The sequence below is a fragment of the Gorilla gorilla genome, chromosome 2, assembly GCF_029281585.2.
Source record: "Gorilla gorilla gorilla isolate KB3781 chromosome 2, NHGRI_mGorGor1-v2.1_pri, whole genome shotgun sequence".
NCBI lineage: Eukaryota > Metazoa > Chordata > Mammalia > Primates > Hominidae > Gorilla > Gorilla gorilla.
In genome coordinates this window covers 130,144,753-130,160,702 of record NC_086017.1, presented here as the reverse complement: position 1 = coordinate 130,160,702, position 15,950 = coordinate 130,144,753, and the positions used below count along the sequence as shown (strand labels likewise).

General features: G+C 46.0%; 1 protein-coding gene across 1 annotated transcript in view; it reads right to left on the bottom strand.

Moving 5' to 3' along the window:
* Positions 1–15,740, bottom strand: part of ARHGAP31 (Rho GTPase activating protein 31) — a 125,281-nt gene extending 109,541 nt beyond the window's left edge. The window contains exon 1 of the mRNA XM_031009703.3: positions 14,836–15,740. Coding sequence (XP_030865563.1) covers positions 14,836–14,935 — 100 coding nt within the window. The 5' untranslated portion in view covers positions 14,936–15,740. The remainder of the gene's footprint in view (positions 1–14,835) is intronic.
* Positions 15,741–15,950: the final 210 nt, after the last annotated feature.

Sequence of the window (15,950 nt, the reverse complement as noted above, 5' to 3'; positions counted from 1 at the left end):
CTCGCTAAATGGTGGTTGTCTAAGCCAGTGGTCCCCAACTTTTTTGGCACCAGGGACTGGTTTCGCAGAAGACAACTTTTCCATGGTGCTGGTGGTTGTGGTGGGGGGATAGTTTTTTTTGAGACAGAGTCTCACTCTGTCTCAGGCTGGAATGCAGTGGCATGATCACAGCTCACTGCGGCTTTGACCTCCTGGGCTCAAGCAATCCTCCCACCTCAGCCTCCTGAGTAACTGGGACCACAGCCCCACGCCACCATGCCTGGCTAATATTTGTATTTTTTTTTGTAGAGACAGAGTCTTGCCATATTGTCCAGGCTGGTCTTGAACTTCTGAGTTCAAACAACTCTCCCGCCTCAACCTCCCAAAGTGCTGGAATTACAGGTGTGAGCCACTGCACCCAACCTCTATTTTCTTCTCTGACATCCTAGGGCTGTTTTCAGAGACACATGAGTTAACATTTGCACAGGGCCTGGCAAGAGGCAAGTTCTCAATTGATGGGAGCCATGATTCCAGCACTTCTGTGGCTTCCTCAGCAGTCAACAAGGCTGAACACATATTACTGACAGGCCAGCAGCACTTTACACTTGCAGTCTACAAAGTAGAGACTCATTAGTAGAATGACATGTTCTCCACAAACCCTGACATACAGGGCTTTCCGTTTGTCCATTTTGTTTCAAGCAATCGGAAATGGAATTTAGGGAGTATTTCTAACAGTGTACCAAATTGGATTAATTGGCCAGGCACGGTGGCTCACACCTGTAAACCCAGCATTTTGGGAAGCAAAGGTGAGTGGAATACTTGAGTCCAGGAGTTTGAGACCAGCCTGGGCAACACTGTGAAACCTTGTCTCTACAAACAATACAGAAATTAGCCAGGCGTGGGGGTGCATGCCTGTAGTCCCAGCTTCTTGGGGGGATGAGGCGGGAGGATCACTTGAGTCCAGGAAGTCAAGGCTGCAGTGAGCCAAGATTGCACCACTGCACTCCAGCCTGGGTGATAAAGTGAGACCCTGTCTAAAATTTAACAACAACAACAACAAAAATCATATAATGACCACATTTAGGAATTGGGAAAGACTTCAGAGGTCATCAGGTATGGGCAGTTTGCCCAGTGCGACACCTTTCTGGAGGGCGGTAAGCAGTATAATGCCCTTCAAAGATGTCCATGCCATAATCCCTGGGACCTGTGAATATGTTACCTTCTATACAAAGAGGCTTTACAGATGTGATTAGGTTAAGGACCTTGAGATGGGGATAGTGTCCTGGATTATACAAGCAGGCTTAACCTGATCACATGAGTCATTGAAAGCAGAGAAGCTTTCCCAGCTGTGGGTAGAGAAAGACATGACTTTGGACAAATGGTGGAAGAGATGCAATATGGCTGGCTTTGAAGACGGATGGAGGAAGGTGCCATAAGCCAAGGAATGTAGGTGGTTTCTGGAAGCTGGAAAAGGCAAGGAAATGGATTCTTCCCCAGAGCCTCCAGAAATACATCTTGCACCTTGACTTTAGTGACAACTGTGTTGGACTTCTAACTTACAAAACTGTAGGATAATAGATTTGTATTGTTTTAAGTCATTAAGTTTGTGGTAATTTGTTATGGGAGCAATAGGAAACTAAGACAAGGGACAACAAACACCACAACCCAGAGAGGCCAGCATGGTCATGTCTGCAAAGGAAGCAGCATTTACTTGTCTGTAATAAACATTCTCAGCAACTTCATTTGTCATCTGTAGCATTTTACAATCCTTCACTCTTCTGATCACCTTGCTAAACATAATTCTGTGTACAAGCTTCCATGTTAAAATGCAGCTCCAGAATAAAGACAACGCTGCGTGCGTGACTCCAGTCCTGAAGAGTGTGGATGGATCCCTTGATCTATATACTCTGCTGCTGTTCCTACAGCCTAAGATTGAGCTTTTTTTTTTTTTTTTTTTGCTGTTAATTCATACTTGGATTCACTCTCAAGCCAGATTTACCTCATTCCGTCAACTTCCAAAATGCAGTTTTGGGGCAAATAAATAGGCATATGTGAGATGTCATATGGCCCAGCAAAAATCCAGGACTTACATTGTTCCATCAATGATGGAAACAGACTTGATTGCCAGATTTATAACGCTCCTGAAATACAGATGGAAACTAGCAGGCTAGATGGCTGTCACTGTGATTATAGCCTTTTTATCATAAACTTTATAAGGGAGGAAGAATTATTTTTAGATTATTTTCTTTTTCTAATTGCTAAAGAAATATAAAACTTAGAAAGTTTGCCACATTCCCACCCCAGATATATTTATCAACAGATTAGAATCTTAAAACTAGCATTTTTATACATCCACCCAAGGGAAATAAATAGTTGTGTACATATAAGAGAATTTCTTAGAGAAAGAAACCCCTAGGGATAGATGGGGGCCTTGGAATATTTGTTCTTAGCTTTCTCAACTTCCACATCTGTAGCATAACCCAGGAACCACACTTTTAGTAATAAGGCTGAAACACGGTAAGATTTCCAATCCTCAAGGAAATGATAACCATAGTTAACAGGTATGGAAGGTTTACTAAATTCCAAACAGTGCACTAAGTTGCTTTAATGCTCATAATGGCTCTATGTGGTAGGTACCATTATCATCATAACCTCCACTTTACAGATGAAGAAACTGAGGCATAGAGAGGTTTGGTAGCTTGTCCATGGTCACAAACCTAGCATGTGGTAGAGTTGGAATTTGAACCATGGTAGTCTATCAGCAAACAAACCATATGTTCAACCACTCTGCTACACACTGCGGATAGGTTAATTGGTTTCACTATACTCGATCTATTAAGGCATGAAAAAAAAAAAAACTAACAGACTTAGTTTTTTTTTCTAAAAATAAAGATTGAAACAAAGGGCATTTATGAAAAAGCCAATGACTCAAGACACACTATTCCTACAATAATTTTAGAAATGTTTCTTTCTGATTTAAAAGATAAAAATATATCTTCAGTGTTGAAATGTTGGGCAATATAAAAGTATAATGAAGAAAATAAAAATCATGTCGTTTCACATAGCTGCTTCTTTCTATGTGCTAAGTCAGTGTTTCTCAAAGTGAGATCAGTAGGCCAAGGATATTAGATCACCTGGAGCTCATCCTTAAAATGTGGATTTCCCACCCCAGACCAACAAAAGTAAAATCCCTGAGGAACTGGACCTCAGAATCCTGACTTGCAGCAGCACTTTACAGCTTGCTCCCCTATAAACTATGGAACCCATTCAGTAGAATCATATGTTCTCCATGGACCCAGACACTACACAACCTATGCAAATACCCGTTTGAAAACTTTTTTTTTGAGACAAAGTCTCACACTGTCCCCCAGGCTGGAGTGCAGTGGTGCGATCTCGGCTCACTGCAACTTCCACCTCCCAGGTTCAAGCAATTCTCGTGCCTCAGCCTCCCATGTAGCTGGGATTACAGGCACGCGCCACCATGCCCAGCTAATTTTTGTAATTTTTTTAGTAGAGATGGGGTTTCACCATGTTGGCCAGGCTGGTCTTGAATTCCTGACCTCAAGTGATCCATCCACCTAACCTCCCAAAGTGCTGTGATTACAGGCCTGAGCCACCACACCCGGCCCCTTTTGAAAACTTTTATTAGATGTCCATTTTGTCTCAAGGAGTCCAAAACTGGATTTGAAGAGTACCTCTAGTAGTATATTAAATTTGACTAATATTTAATTTTAAAATTAAAATTTAAAAGCAAGAATTACATTTTTAGTCTTTCTTATGCCCAGTAAAGTTTGAGAAATGCTGCCCAAGGATTAACAAGAGAGGTCCAGAATTCTCAGACTCTGAATTTAAAACTCATACTGTACCCAGAGAACTAGCCCTCCTTTCCATTTGAAACCAAATTGTCTTTAGAGTTACTAAAGAAAGGAAAACTGAGGAAACCATGCCCCATTTGGAAGTCAGGCTTAGGAGGGGGGAAAACAGGACGTTTACAGATTACTTGAAGGGGATATTCTCCTGGCCTTTAGCTATAGGCTCTGTGTCCAGGGCAGCTACAGCTTTAATGCAGCCTCAGAGGGCCCCCAACCCAAGCAGCGTTTCTGTCCTCAGCTCTGAGCTTGATTCAGAGACCTGCATTTGGCTTTGCTTTTCCAGAAAGCAACATGGCTCTTCTCCATTAGCACCAAGCTCATATTCCAGCTATTAGCCAAACAAAGGATCTTCCAAATATAGGCCCCAAAAAGCATGTGCACTTTGAAGGCCACAATAAAGCTTAAATAGCTAAAACTTGTTAAAAAGAAAGCAAACAATTGTCGCCAAAAGCATGAGTCCTTAGCAGAACAGCAAGACAAAAGCCAGAAAGAGGAACAAAAATATGCATTGTAGGGGAGGGTCTGGCAGGGAGGTGTAGATTTATATGGAAGAGTTGACATCATTGTTTCCCAATAATACTCAGCATGCAGGAAACAGATGGGAAAGAAGTGGTGGAAGGGGCTACTTATGGTAACAGGGCATGCTCTCTGTTTAGAATCCTGCCATTTGGAACCTAAGTGTTTTACTTTGAAAAACTGGGGATGGGAACTCAATTGCCAGAAGTTTTATTAAGTCTAACTAAATCCTACTGAACTCATCACCTTGGCAATGCATGGCAAAGTGGAGCTCTGCATATCAGACCTGTTTTACTGCTAGCATAGCTGTGTCTCGTTGGGTCAAGAGCAGACAAAGCCATGGAAGGAGAATTTAATGTTGCACAGACACAGCTGGAGTCTTGCTTCTACCGCTTCCTGGCTGGGTGACAGGAGGCAAGTTACTTAACTTCTCTGAGTTGGTCCTTCTTCATAAGATGGGTACAAAACAGAACTTTCCATATAGTGGAAGACTCTGCAGTTGGACATTTATGCCATACAGATAGATTTAATCAAGAAACAGAGGGTCAGTTAGCATCATTTTTTAAAAGTTTTATTTTATTTTATTTTATTTTGAGACAGAGTCTCACTCTGTCACTCAGGCTGGATTGCAGTAGCGCCATCTTGGGTCACTGAAACCTCCGCCTCCCGGGTTCAAGCAATTCTTTCGCCTCAGCATCCCAAGTAGCTGGGATTACAGGTGCCCACCACCAAGCCCAGCTAATTTTAACAGAATTCTCCATTCTTCTGTGCTTGGGCAGGGGATAGACAAAGCCAAGATAAGCCAAATCAAAGGTCACTCTTGTTATTATCAGCTGGTTTGCCCTCTTCTGAGGTTAGGTTCACTCCCCCTGCAGCTGAAGGCAGGCTTCTGTCACCGCAGCCAGTCTCAGCCTCACCACTCTAAGTACCCTTAGCTGCCTTTCCCAGATTTTAAGCCTCTTCTTCCCCAGGGTGCAGAAGGGTGTGACCAATTCCAAGTGTCAGGCAAATCCCTGTGGTTTTCTGCCTCTAGAGACCAACCACCCCATCTTCCCATCCTCCCATAGCTGTCATAACTTGGTCAGATGATGTTTGTTTTATAATTTTACTGATTTTTCCCCTGGTGAAAACAACCCACTCTGTCTGATGGTTCTTTCTCACTTGGCTGCCTCACATGTGCACATCCCCTGCTTGCTCATCCTCTACAGCCCTCATTCCATTCTTCTTTGTACTTCTTTTAGTTGTTTTCCCTCTTTGAATCCTTTAGGTCAGGAGCAACTTGAGAGCATCTCTGTAAACCCAACAGTGTCTGGCACGTTAGAATCCCATTACATCCTTGTTGCATTGAATTGAAAGTCCCATTCCAGATAGGATCTGATTAAAACATGAAAAGAGGCCGGGTGCGGTGGCTTACACCTGTAATCCCAGCACTTTGGGAGGCTGAGGCAGGCGGATCACGAGGTCAGGAGTTTGAGACCAGCCTGGCTAACATAGTGAAACCGTGTCTCTATTAAAAGTATGAAAAATTAGCCAGGCATGGTGGTGGGTGCCTGTAATCCCAGTTACTTGGGAGACTAAGGCAGGAGAATCGCTTGAACCCAGGAGGTGGAGGTTGCAGTGAGCTGAGATCGCGCCATTGTATTCCAGCCCGGGCGACACTGCGAGACCCCATCTCAACAACAACAACAACAACAACAAAAAAACATGAAAAGAGTTGGGGAAAGAAATATGCATAATCACACAAATTAGCTCAATTGCCTTCACATAGCCTATAGATTTATTTACGGTTTGCCAGAATCCTAGCTTATATGTCAAGCTGTTTTCTAGTGTCTATGACAGCGAGAGCTGGTATATGTTGCTTTTGGGGGGAGGGGTGACATTCACCCCTCTCCCTCCAGTAGTGGTGGGAAGGGGGCCTACAAGGCATTCTGGGCCAGCATCAGGCCATGGGCGTGGTACCAGGGCCTGGTATGCATCAACCAAGCCTAAACGAGAACAAAGAGTGCCTGAGACTCGATCCCAGAAACTCAGTTGGTTCTGGGGCCTTGCCAAGAATGTGGTTCATACCAAGGAGTGATTGGTGAGGAACTAGGAAAAGGCAGTGTTTCTGGGGAGTTCTGTGCAAAGCCTGGGTCAGTTTCTATTTGGGAGTAGCTATGAACCCCTGTGGGGACCATTAAGCAATTGGATTCCTGATAATCCAGCACATCAGCAATGTGTCTTGTCCTGAGCTTCCTAGAAGGGCACAAACACTGGTTTTCTGAAGAAGGAAGTAGGGTCAATGAATCAATTGCTGCATGTCTCACATGGGGCTCACCCTGAGAGACCCACAGTGAGCTACCAGATCTGCCTTCGGGGGAACTCACCATCGATTTGCATACATAAAGTGTTAGAGAACAAAACAACAGGTAGAATGCATAACAAATTGGGTACACCTGACCCTAAGGCAGTGGGTATTCCAAGAGGTGAAGAAGATGTGGCTGCAGTGGGCAAGGGACCTGGGAGGAAAAGATAGGGTCTGGCTGGGCTTCAAAGCTGGTAGGTTTAGATCCGTGTGTGTGAAATGCACCTTGCAGAGGGTAAAGTGCTATGCAAATGTCCATCGTTATTATGACTCTTCATGGTTTAGGCTGTGGGAAAAACAAAGCAAAGGGAGCAAAATCACTTTTCATAGGTTGTGGCAAAACTGTTAACGCCAAATTATGAAATATGCTATCCTAAGATATGTGGTTCATGCCTGAGACCATGGCCTTAGGAGTCATACAGATCTTGATTTCAATTCTGCCTTTCCCATCTCTATAATCTTGGCATCACTTGGTTAAATCACTGTTTTCTCTTTTGTAAAATGGGGATTAAAATGCCCAATTCTTAAAGATACTGAAATATTACTTTGCATGTATAAAGTGACTGGCACAGAGTAAGCAATCAACACAGATAAGTAGCACTTACTACCAATGAAAATAACGACAAGGCCTGATGTGGGACTCAGACTTCGTGTCTAAGTCCTTTCTCTTCAAGAGACCTCCTCTTCCTCCTCGTCCCTTCAGCCATTCAGCAGCCTGATGTTTTCATCTTTCTCTATCAAACTCTGCTCTTAGAAAAAAAAATCTAGTACCAATACTTATTCTCCTCTGAATTACAGTCAGCCTGTTTGTTCCCAGGGGTTTTAAATGTGAAGCCTTAGTTGAAATTGTATACTGCGGCAAAGTCTAGAGAGACAGAGAGTGCTATCTAGACTCCTGAAGTTCCAGCAGGCTGTGGCCCTCACTGAATCAGTATTTGAGGCCAGCCCCTTGGCGGAGAAATAGCAAGATCAGTTCAACTCAAGAGTGTCATTTCTGTTGGTGCATAGGGGGAAACAGCTCAGGAAATTGGGTAGGACATGGACCCATAGTCAAAAAGAAAAATAACTTGAAGCTTGGGGATAAGTATGAAAATGTCACATTGGCTTAAATACACAGCAAGCACTGAATGGGAAGAAAGCTAACTCCATGTTCCTGGGCCTCAAGGCTGGTCTGAAGGAACCACTAGAAGGAGGTGGAGTCCTGAGATGCAGAGGCCAGGGTGGGAAGGCGGCTCAGAGCAAGTGTGGTCTGTTCTGGAGGAAATGAGCAATGGGTAGCCCCAACTAGAAGAGTCTATCACTACTTTGTTCCAGAATCTTTAGCTAGACTTAGCTAATGGCAAGGGAGGTGGCAGGGCAGTGACAGTTCTTATACCCAGAGTCCTGGAACTTAGAGCCCCCTCCCCTTTCTCCACCCACTGCTGCAGAGCCTCACCCACAGCCACAAAAGCCCAGGAAACCTCTCTGCAGCGAGGTGACTCCTGGCAAAAAACAGTCCCCATCAGGTGCTTGAGAACTTGAAGCAGTGATCAATCAACTTTTGGAATTCGGAATGTGCTTCCCCTCACACCTGCTTCCACCCTACAGAAAAGGTTCCCAGGCTAGCCCACAGATGCCTAACAGGCTAAGGGGAGGAGGATGAAGCAAATGCATCAAAAACTACAGCTCTAATGGCACTGGAGAGTGTGTCCACTGCTTATAGCATCAGCTATGGGAAAATGTGTTCCTAGTTTCAACATGTTTCTTTCTGTCCCAGCACAAGAGCAGGCCTTCAGCTCTCCCTCACCCCGCAGACTGTTCTTAGCTTCAGGGTAGGGCTGAGGCAACAAGGGAGTGGGCTTCCTTAGCAGCCCCAAAGCCTGGGCCTCCTGAAGCTGGAAGGCATCTGGATGGCGGCCAGTGGGGGTAGAAAGGGGAGGAGAAAGGGTGAGGCTGTCCCTGTGGCCCAGGGGCTCTTGGCAGAGGTCTAAAGAGTGGGCAGAAGGGAGGCATGTGGAAGTGGCTGTTTCTATTCTCTGTGTGGGTTGTCATCTCCAGACTACACAGAGTAAGTTACAGCTCGGCCTCAAGTTAGCCAGTCAGTTTGCTCCACGTTTAAAGCCTAATTCTCCTTTTTCGGTTCTTCCTGTTTCACTCTGGGAGCCCAAATGCGGAGATGCCCCTCTAAACTTAAGCCCACGAAGTTGCTGTTCTTGCTCCACAAGCTCCACATCCAGGACCTGACTTCTGCTTCAGTTCTGCTGGACTCAGCTGAGGCTGTGTCTTTCTTTCTTTCTTTTTTTTTGAGATGGAGTCAGTCTGGCTCTGTCGCCCAGGCTGGAGTGCAGTGGTATGATCTCAGCTCACTGCAACCTCCGCCTCCCGGGTTCAAGCGATTCTCCTGCCTCAGCCTCCCAAGTAGCTGGGATAACAGACCCCGCCACTTAGCTAATTTTTTTTTGTATTTTTAGTAGAGACGGGGTTTCACCATGTTGGTCAGGCTGGTCTCGAACTCCTGACCTCAAGTGATCTACCTGCTTTGGCCTCCCAAAGTGCTGGGATTATAGGCGTGAGCCACCATGCCCAGCTGTGGCTGTGTCTTAAGCCTTTTGACGGCCCTTTAATTTTAGGGTGACCTTTAGTTCCTGAGTGTATACTGATGATCCACCCTGCAGTGACTCTGAGAAATCCTTGCATAAACTGGCTTCTTCATTCAGTAGGGCAAGCAACTTGCTTCTTGTCCCTTTTGGTGATGGATTAGCTCCATCTTATCATATCATTTACTCATTTAATTGGAGCCTCATCCACTCAGTCCTGGATGGTAGGTGGTGATGCTAGGTTAAACTCAGGGTGCCATGATAATAGCTACACTTATGGTTTACCATGTGCTTGCCCTCTGTTAAGTGCTTTACCCATATTAACTCATTTATTTTCGTATCAATCTTATTATCATTTCATGAGTGAGGACACTGAGACCCAGGGAGGGTAAATAACTGGCTCCAGGGTCACTCAGCTGGGAACAAGCAAAGTTGGGATTCTATTCCAGGCAGTAAGTTTCCAAAACTCCTAATAGGATCCTCCAGCAGGGGCACCTGCCTCAGGAGGATCGGAGGTTTCCAGAATCTTCCAAAGCTGAGACCCAAAGGATGAAGAGTGAGGCAGGGAAGGTGTGACCACGATGTGCCAGGCAAGCTGCTGGAAAGGAAGCAGCTAAGCCAAAGAAAAAACCCCTGCCTTCATTCTCCATTCAAGGTTAAATCTTTTCTTGAACAGAAAATATTTACCTTCTTTGCTAAGACTTTGCTGCTGTTGATGTTTGAGTATCTTGTCTATTTAATTGGAGATCAAAACTTTCGAATTTTCTTCTTCAGCTTTTCCTTCAGCTATGACAACTAACTTCAAAGTTTAATTGATCTGAAAGTTTGTTCATATCCCTTAGACTGTAACTTTCTTGAGCTTGCAGCCCATCTTTTTTTTCCACAGTATCTACCACAATGCCTTGTTAAATAGATAAAGAAAGAGAATCATTTAGCCTCAGAAATGTAGAAGAGTCACATCTAAAAGTTCCCGTTGCCTTATCCTTGTTCTTTGAAATACCAGGGCTTACTCTCATCAAGCTTAAAGTCATATTTGTAATGGGCACTTATTTGTTATGAACCCTCCCTCTGTCATGCCTCAAATCAAATATATACATTATATATGAAAGATATGTCATATATATATATATGTTAATGTGTATTTTTCAAGTGCGGTAAGAACTAGGAAAAAAATTTTAGGAATAAAAAGGCTGACGGTTCTTATCAAACATTCAGAAGGTGCGTTCTGAATGGCTAAGGCCGCTTATCCAGGGGAAAATGGTCTGTAATCTGAGCAGAGATTACAACCCTGCCTATGTATCCACATCTTCTAAAAAAGATTCTGATTTCATTGTTCTTAGAGGGGTCTGAGCAACAGCATTTTTTTTCTTAAAGCTGTCAGGTAATTCTAATGTGTTGCCATCACTGAGAGCCATGGGGCCAGAGCAAGCAATATCACCTTTTAATTTTTTTTTAAGTATAACTTCCATTTTATTTTTCTAGAGAGAACAGTTTTTCTTCAGCCCTTAAGGACTCAACTCCTTACATGGGCTTTGGTGGAGGCCGTAGGGCAACACCTGCACATGTAAATCAGGGTGGGAGTGTTTGGTCCTTGCAGGCTTCACAAGATCAATTCCTGACTACCTTGCTGTGAATGGCACAACTCACACAGTAATGTAGCTTTACATACAGCTTGGGAAGTACATAGGCGGTGAAGATGCTTGCTTCAGAAATGTCCCTGACAGCGGTGGCCTCTACTGTGTTTTGGATGGGGAACTTCTTAATAGCCTTGTCCTTGGGCAGGCATTGGGCGCAGATGGTGCAGCGAACAGGCTGCACGTGGCTGCAGCCCTTTTTGGCACAATCGTCGCCCCTTCTTTTCTTTGTCAACTTGGAAGCTCGGTATCACTTTTTACCGGGAGTGGGTAAAATAAACAAAGATTGCTCAGAGGAGCAAGAAAATCCTCAGCCATTAAAGTAAAGCCAAACCAGAGGAAGAAGATAATTTTCCCTATAACACTCTCTTACTTGTCTCTTGGCTCCTGGCCCCAACCATCTCTAAGCTCTAATAGAAGACCCAGAACACCTGGCATATGAAGGAGAGGTAGGAAACAACCATGGGCACATTATGACCTCGCAGAGCTTCACCCACAACCTCCCAACCACAGACAGCAACATGATGTGGTTTTCGTTATGCAGCTGCAAGCAAGGGCCTTCTTATTCAGTGGTCAAGAAAAGAAAAAGAAAACTATACTATTTTCAGCAGCAGCAGTAAGGAAGGGATGATCTCCCTTTATTCCAGACAGGAAGAGAAAGTTAGCTGGTTCCCAGGGGAGAGCTGGGGGTTGGGGGCAGCAGCCACTGTGTTGGAGGGGAAGTGCAAGAGGCTCTTGGCAAGTCTGCCAGGAGCCACTTCATGCCATTCTTGAGTGTTCTTACCTGGCTAAGAGTGTTCATTGCTCCCTTCTTACCAAGTTAGAGAAAAGTGGTCAAAGAAGGGGGAAAATTGGTCCTGGATATCAGGCCCCCCTGTGTAGCCAGTGAGGGGTGATCACAGCAGGGTCTGAAATTGGCATCTATGTAGATACCTGCAGAAATTGCATACATGGTGTGTGTGTGTGTGTGTGTGTGTGTGTGTGTGTGTGTGTGTGTGTGATTCTAAGGAAAGGGTTTCTGTTTTTCATCAGCTTCCCAAAGATTAAGGTTGACAAGTGGCCCTGAGCAATGTCTGCCCTAAGCTGAACACCTATTTGTAAACCACACACCCAGCCTTGTCAGATTTGTCCAGCTGAAAGTAGCAGGGCTGAGCCTCAGCAAATTACAGAAGCATACGACATTCATTCTCTGTCTTCAGCCTTTGTCTCTCCAGAGTTCCCACTCAAGCATGTGGCGTCCCCATGTTCAGATGCCCTGAGCATAGCTCATCATCACCCCGCTTTGTCCTCCACTCCAGCTCAGGGCTTTCCTTCCCTGTCCAAAGACAAGAGCTCTCTTTGCCTCCCTAAATCTTTGGTCTTTTCCCCTTGTACTCCCAAACCTGAACCTATCTTTCCTGTCTCAATGCAGGTCCACTGTACCACCTTTGACCTTCAAAGTTCAGTAACCATGATGTCAGTCCAGGGAGCCCTTCTCCAGCCCCCTGGCTCCCAGTTACCACACTGACTTGTCACCCTCAGCATTCTGGGCTGATCTTCCAAGGTGGTGGGCAAAGGGCCAGTGCCCAGCTCAGTTTTCCCTCCCAGAAGCAGAGTCCAGGCCTTGTCTATGAATCAATACATGTTTGAGAGAGTCCACAAAGAAGCAACATTACTTTAGAGAAAACCATTAGCACTGACTTTGTTCATTGATGCTACACTATCACAAATATACAGAAAAAAAAACCATCCAACTAGTTTTAGCTGAGGGAAAAAATAAATTCTAATTACTCTTATTTCCATAAGCAGTATATTGTGCATGTCTAATTTCCGTGTAGCACAATAACAGTATGTGGATCATTAAGTGGGTCAGTTGCGTTTCCTTACAAAGCTGAACTCTCATCAGGTATGTTCAGTCTTCAAAGTTTGCTGATCCTGTAGCAGGGCTGTCTGCCTTCAATTTAGGGGGAAAATATCATTAGAAGAGAATGTTGGCTTAGACACAGAAGCCAGGGAGGGCAGAGGAACCTAACAGGCCAGGGAGGGCCCTCTGATCCTTCATGATTAGCTGTACGACCTCAGGTAGGCCAATTTACCCCTCTGGGCTTCTTTTCCCCCTCCCCAGGGTGGGGAACCCAGGGTACTGGTTTGCCATTCTTTTAAGCAGTAGTCTCTGTTTTTTTTTTGTCTAAATGAAACATATGCAGACGCCCAAAATATAAAGCAGGTGAAAGAACAGCTGCCTAAAGCTGCCTTTGACGTATCTTCATAGAACCCTGGGGTTCTGGCTCATCCTATAATCTATTAGTTTGTAAAAACGAACAGGGCTGGCAAGCACCCCTATGCAACTCTCACAGATTTGAGGGAGGGGCCAGAATAACACCCGCATGGTGAAAGGTGGCATCCCAGGAGCATTCCTAGTGTACCTGGAGGTTAACTTGAAGGCCCCTGCAAAAATAGGTGAAGAGGAACCTTTCATTGTAAACTTCTGACGATAGTGGTTAGGAGGCATACTTGGAGTTTTCTCACACTCAAAAAAACTCAAACCAAGTGATTTTTATCTCCAATCTACCTCTCCAGATGGTTGGTGAGGATTCAATGAAGTGTTAAGTTATGCATCAATTTCAAAAGAGTCAGTTTTGAAACCTGTGGTTCTCCAAGCTCTAAAATCCTAAACTATTTGTCCTAATGACACAGCAGACTGAACTCTAGAATACCACAGGAATATCACACCACTGCAAATTACTAGGTGGTGCTGAGTCTCCCAAAACACAGAAGTGAAACAAAAGCATTGCACTGTTTTTGAAATGCATATTCGATATGGACTAATCAAATAGGTTTTGAGATTATTTTCCTGGAGGCAGAATTATTCCGCACGGTTACACAGCCCTTAGTTTTCCCCTTTGTTGTATCTATCTATGTATAAACACATGGCCCATATAGTAGGCTATTTTCCTCTCGCTGAAGCTTCTGAAGACAAGGCCTTTTTGTCAAGGGTAAGTGCAAAACCAGTCAACCTTACAAAAGGAGTCATTTAATGCTCAATTTTCCAACTTTCCTATGATTAAACACTTCTAAGCTCAAACGCTGTTATTGTAATCTAGATGGTGTTTTCTTTCCCCCTTCCCCAACAAATGTTTAAATTGTCTCCGCTGGATTCCCCCATCCCCAACTCCCCCCTACCCCCATCTGACCTTGAAAACAGAGAAGTTTTCCTTTTCTCTACTTACCCTAAACTATTTAAAAATCGAGGCCCTCTGACCTTTTTACAACACTCGTCTTGTCTGACACACCAAATGTTAATCTGAAAGCCAAGAGGAGGAAAAAGGTCTTGCAGGGCGGGGAGGGGGTTGTGGAAAGGGGGTGGAGGTACTATATATCTGGCATCAGCTCAGAAATTCAGAAATGTTTGTGCAACCACTCCCCCAGCCAGGATCCTCCCCCACCCCCCACCCGCAACTGCCTTCTAACACATTAATAAAAAAAGATGTGAGCAGACGAAATTGGAGAGCCCAGGAGGGACAGCTAAGGCGGTCATGATTTTGTACCCAGGGAAGACCACTGATCACCATCCCACATGTCCACCCCTCCTCCCTCCCTTCCAACGTGCCAAGTTTAGGATTGGGACCTCTGCAGCTTCCACCCCCATCCCCTGAGGTGGCCCGGTAAACTTGCAGCAGTACCACCCATTAACAGCTTGTGTGAGGCAAACGGAAGGACTGACACAGCAGCCTCTGCGCGTCGGGACAGCAGCGCTGTGCACCTTAAGAATCGTTTATGTTCTTTAAAAAAAAAAGAAAAAAAAAGTACAATGAACGCACAGGCCTGGAATACATTAACTTGTGAACCGACTCTAACACAACTCGAGAGAGTCCGTCTCTCCCTCAAACAAAAAGAAGGGGGGGGGGCGGGGGAGAAAGGCCAAGGCACATTACCATCCTGTCCCGAGCTTTCCAGATACTCCGTCAGGTCACAGCCAAACGCGCTGGCGGCTCCCTTTCGTTTCAGCTTCTGCTTAGCACCCTTGTTCTTCATGAGTTAGTCCCAAAGAGGCTGCCCCTCCGTCTCTGCCGCCCCTCTGCTTGGCACCGCTGTAAGATGGGCTCCCGGGCTAGATCACCGGCTGCCCCGCGGCTCTGGGGGGCCGCATCGGAAGATGGAAGAACCTGGGCTGGGGGCCCTGCGCATGGACCCCGCGGGGCGCGGGCCGGCAGAGCCTGAGATCCACCCCGCGCCGCTCCGGGGCCGCCGTGCCGAGGCCGTGCAGACTGGCAGCCGCGGGCCGGCTCGCCTGGGAGTGTCACTTCCTCACTTGGAGTCCTAGGGACTTTCACAGGCTCCTGCGGTGTCTTCGGGTGTTTCTCCTCCGCTTAGGAGGGAGGGCAAGCTCTCCCCCCGCCTTCCTAAGTGCCCCGGAGAGGACGCGGACGCGGGGCGAGGAGACTGCCCAGGGGGCTGCGGTGGGTCCTGCGCCCTGGGCCCGCTGTCTCGCCTTCAGACGACTTTGGTAGAGCGAAAAACAAGCATCCTGTCCCTCCTGCCCGCCCTCACGCCTTCCTTTTTTTCCTGTCTTACAAATCCTAGGATCATCCAGCTCAGGAAATGCTGGAAGGAAGTTAGCTAGGGAGGGGGGCGGAGGGTGGAAATTTTTGGCAGCTCGGTGCTTGTGAGTGTGTGGAGCTAGAGGAAGTAGGTGGGTGGGTTGAGGAGCACGGGGTTGGGGTAGAGAACGCGTTCTCCCGAGAGCAGTTCTGCGACTCCAGAGATAACTGGGCAGCCCCGGAGGAAATCGCGCTCTCCTCGCAGGACCCGCAGCCGCAGCCGCCGCTTCCTGCCCCGCCGAGCCGGCTCTTTGAAGCGGCGGGAGGAGGTGCGCTGGCATTCTGCGGGGACCGTGCTGGTTGGGACTTTCAGAACCCTCTGCCCTGGTTTTATCCTCATTGTCATCGTATCTTTGACACTTTCTATTTCGGTGCCCGCCTGTCTGCTACGCAAATACTTAAAGAGTAATGACAGAGACAAACAGGGGACTCCAGCGGAGAAACCTGAC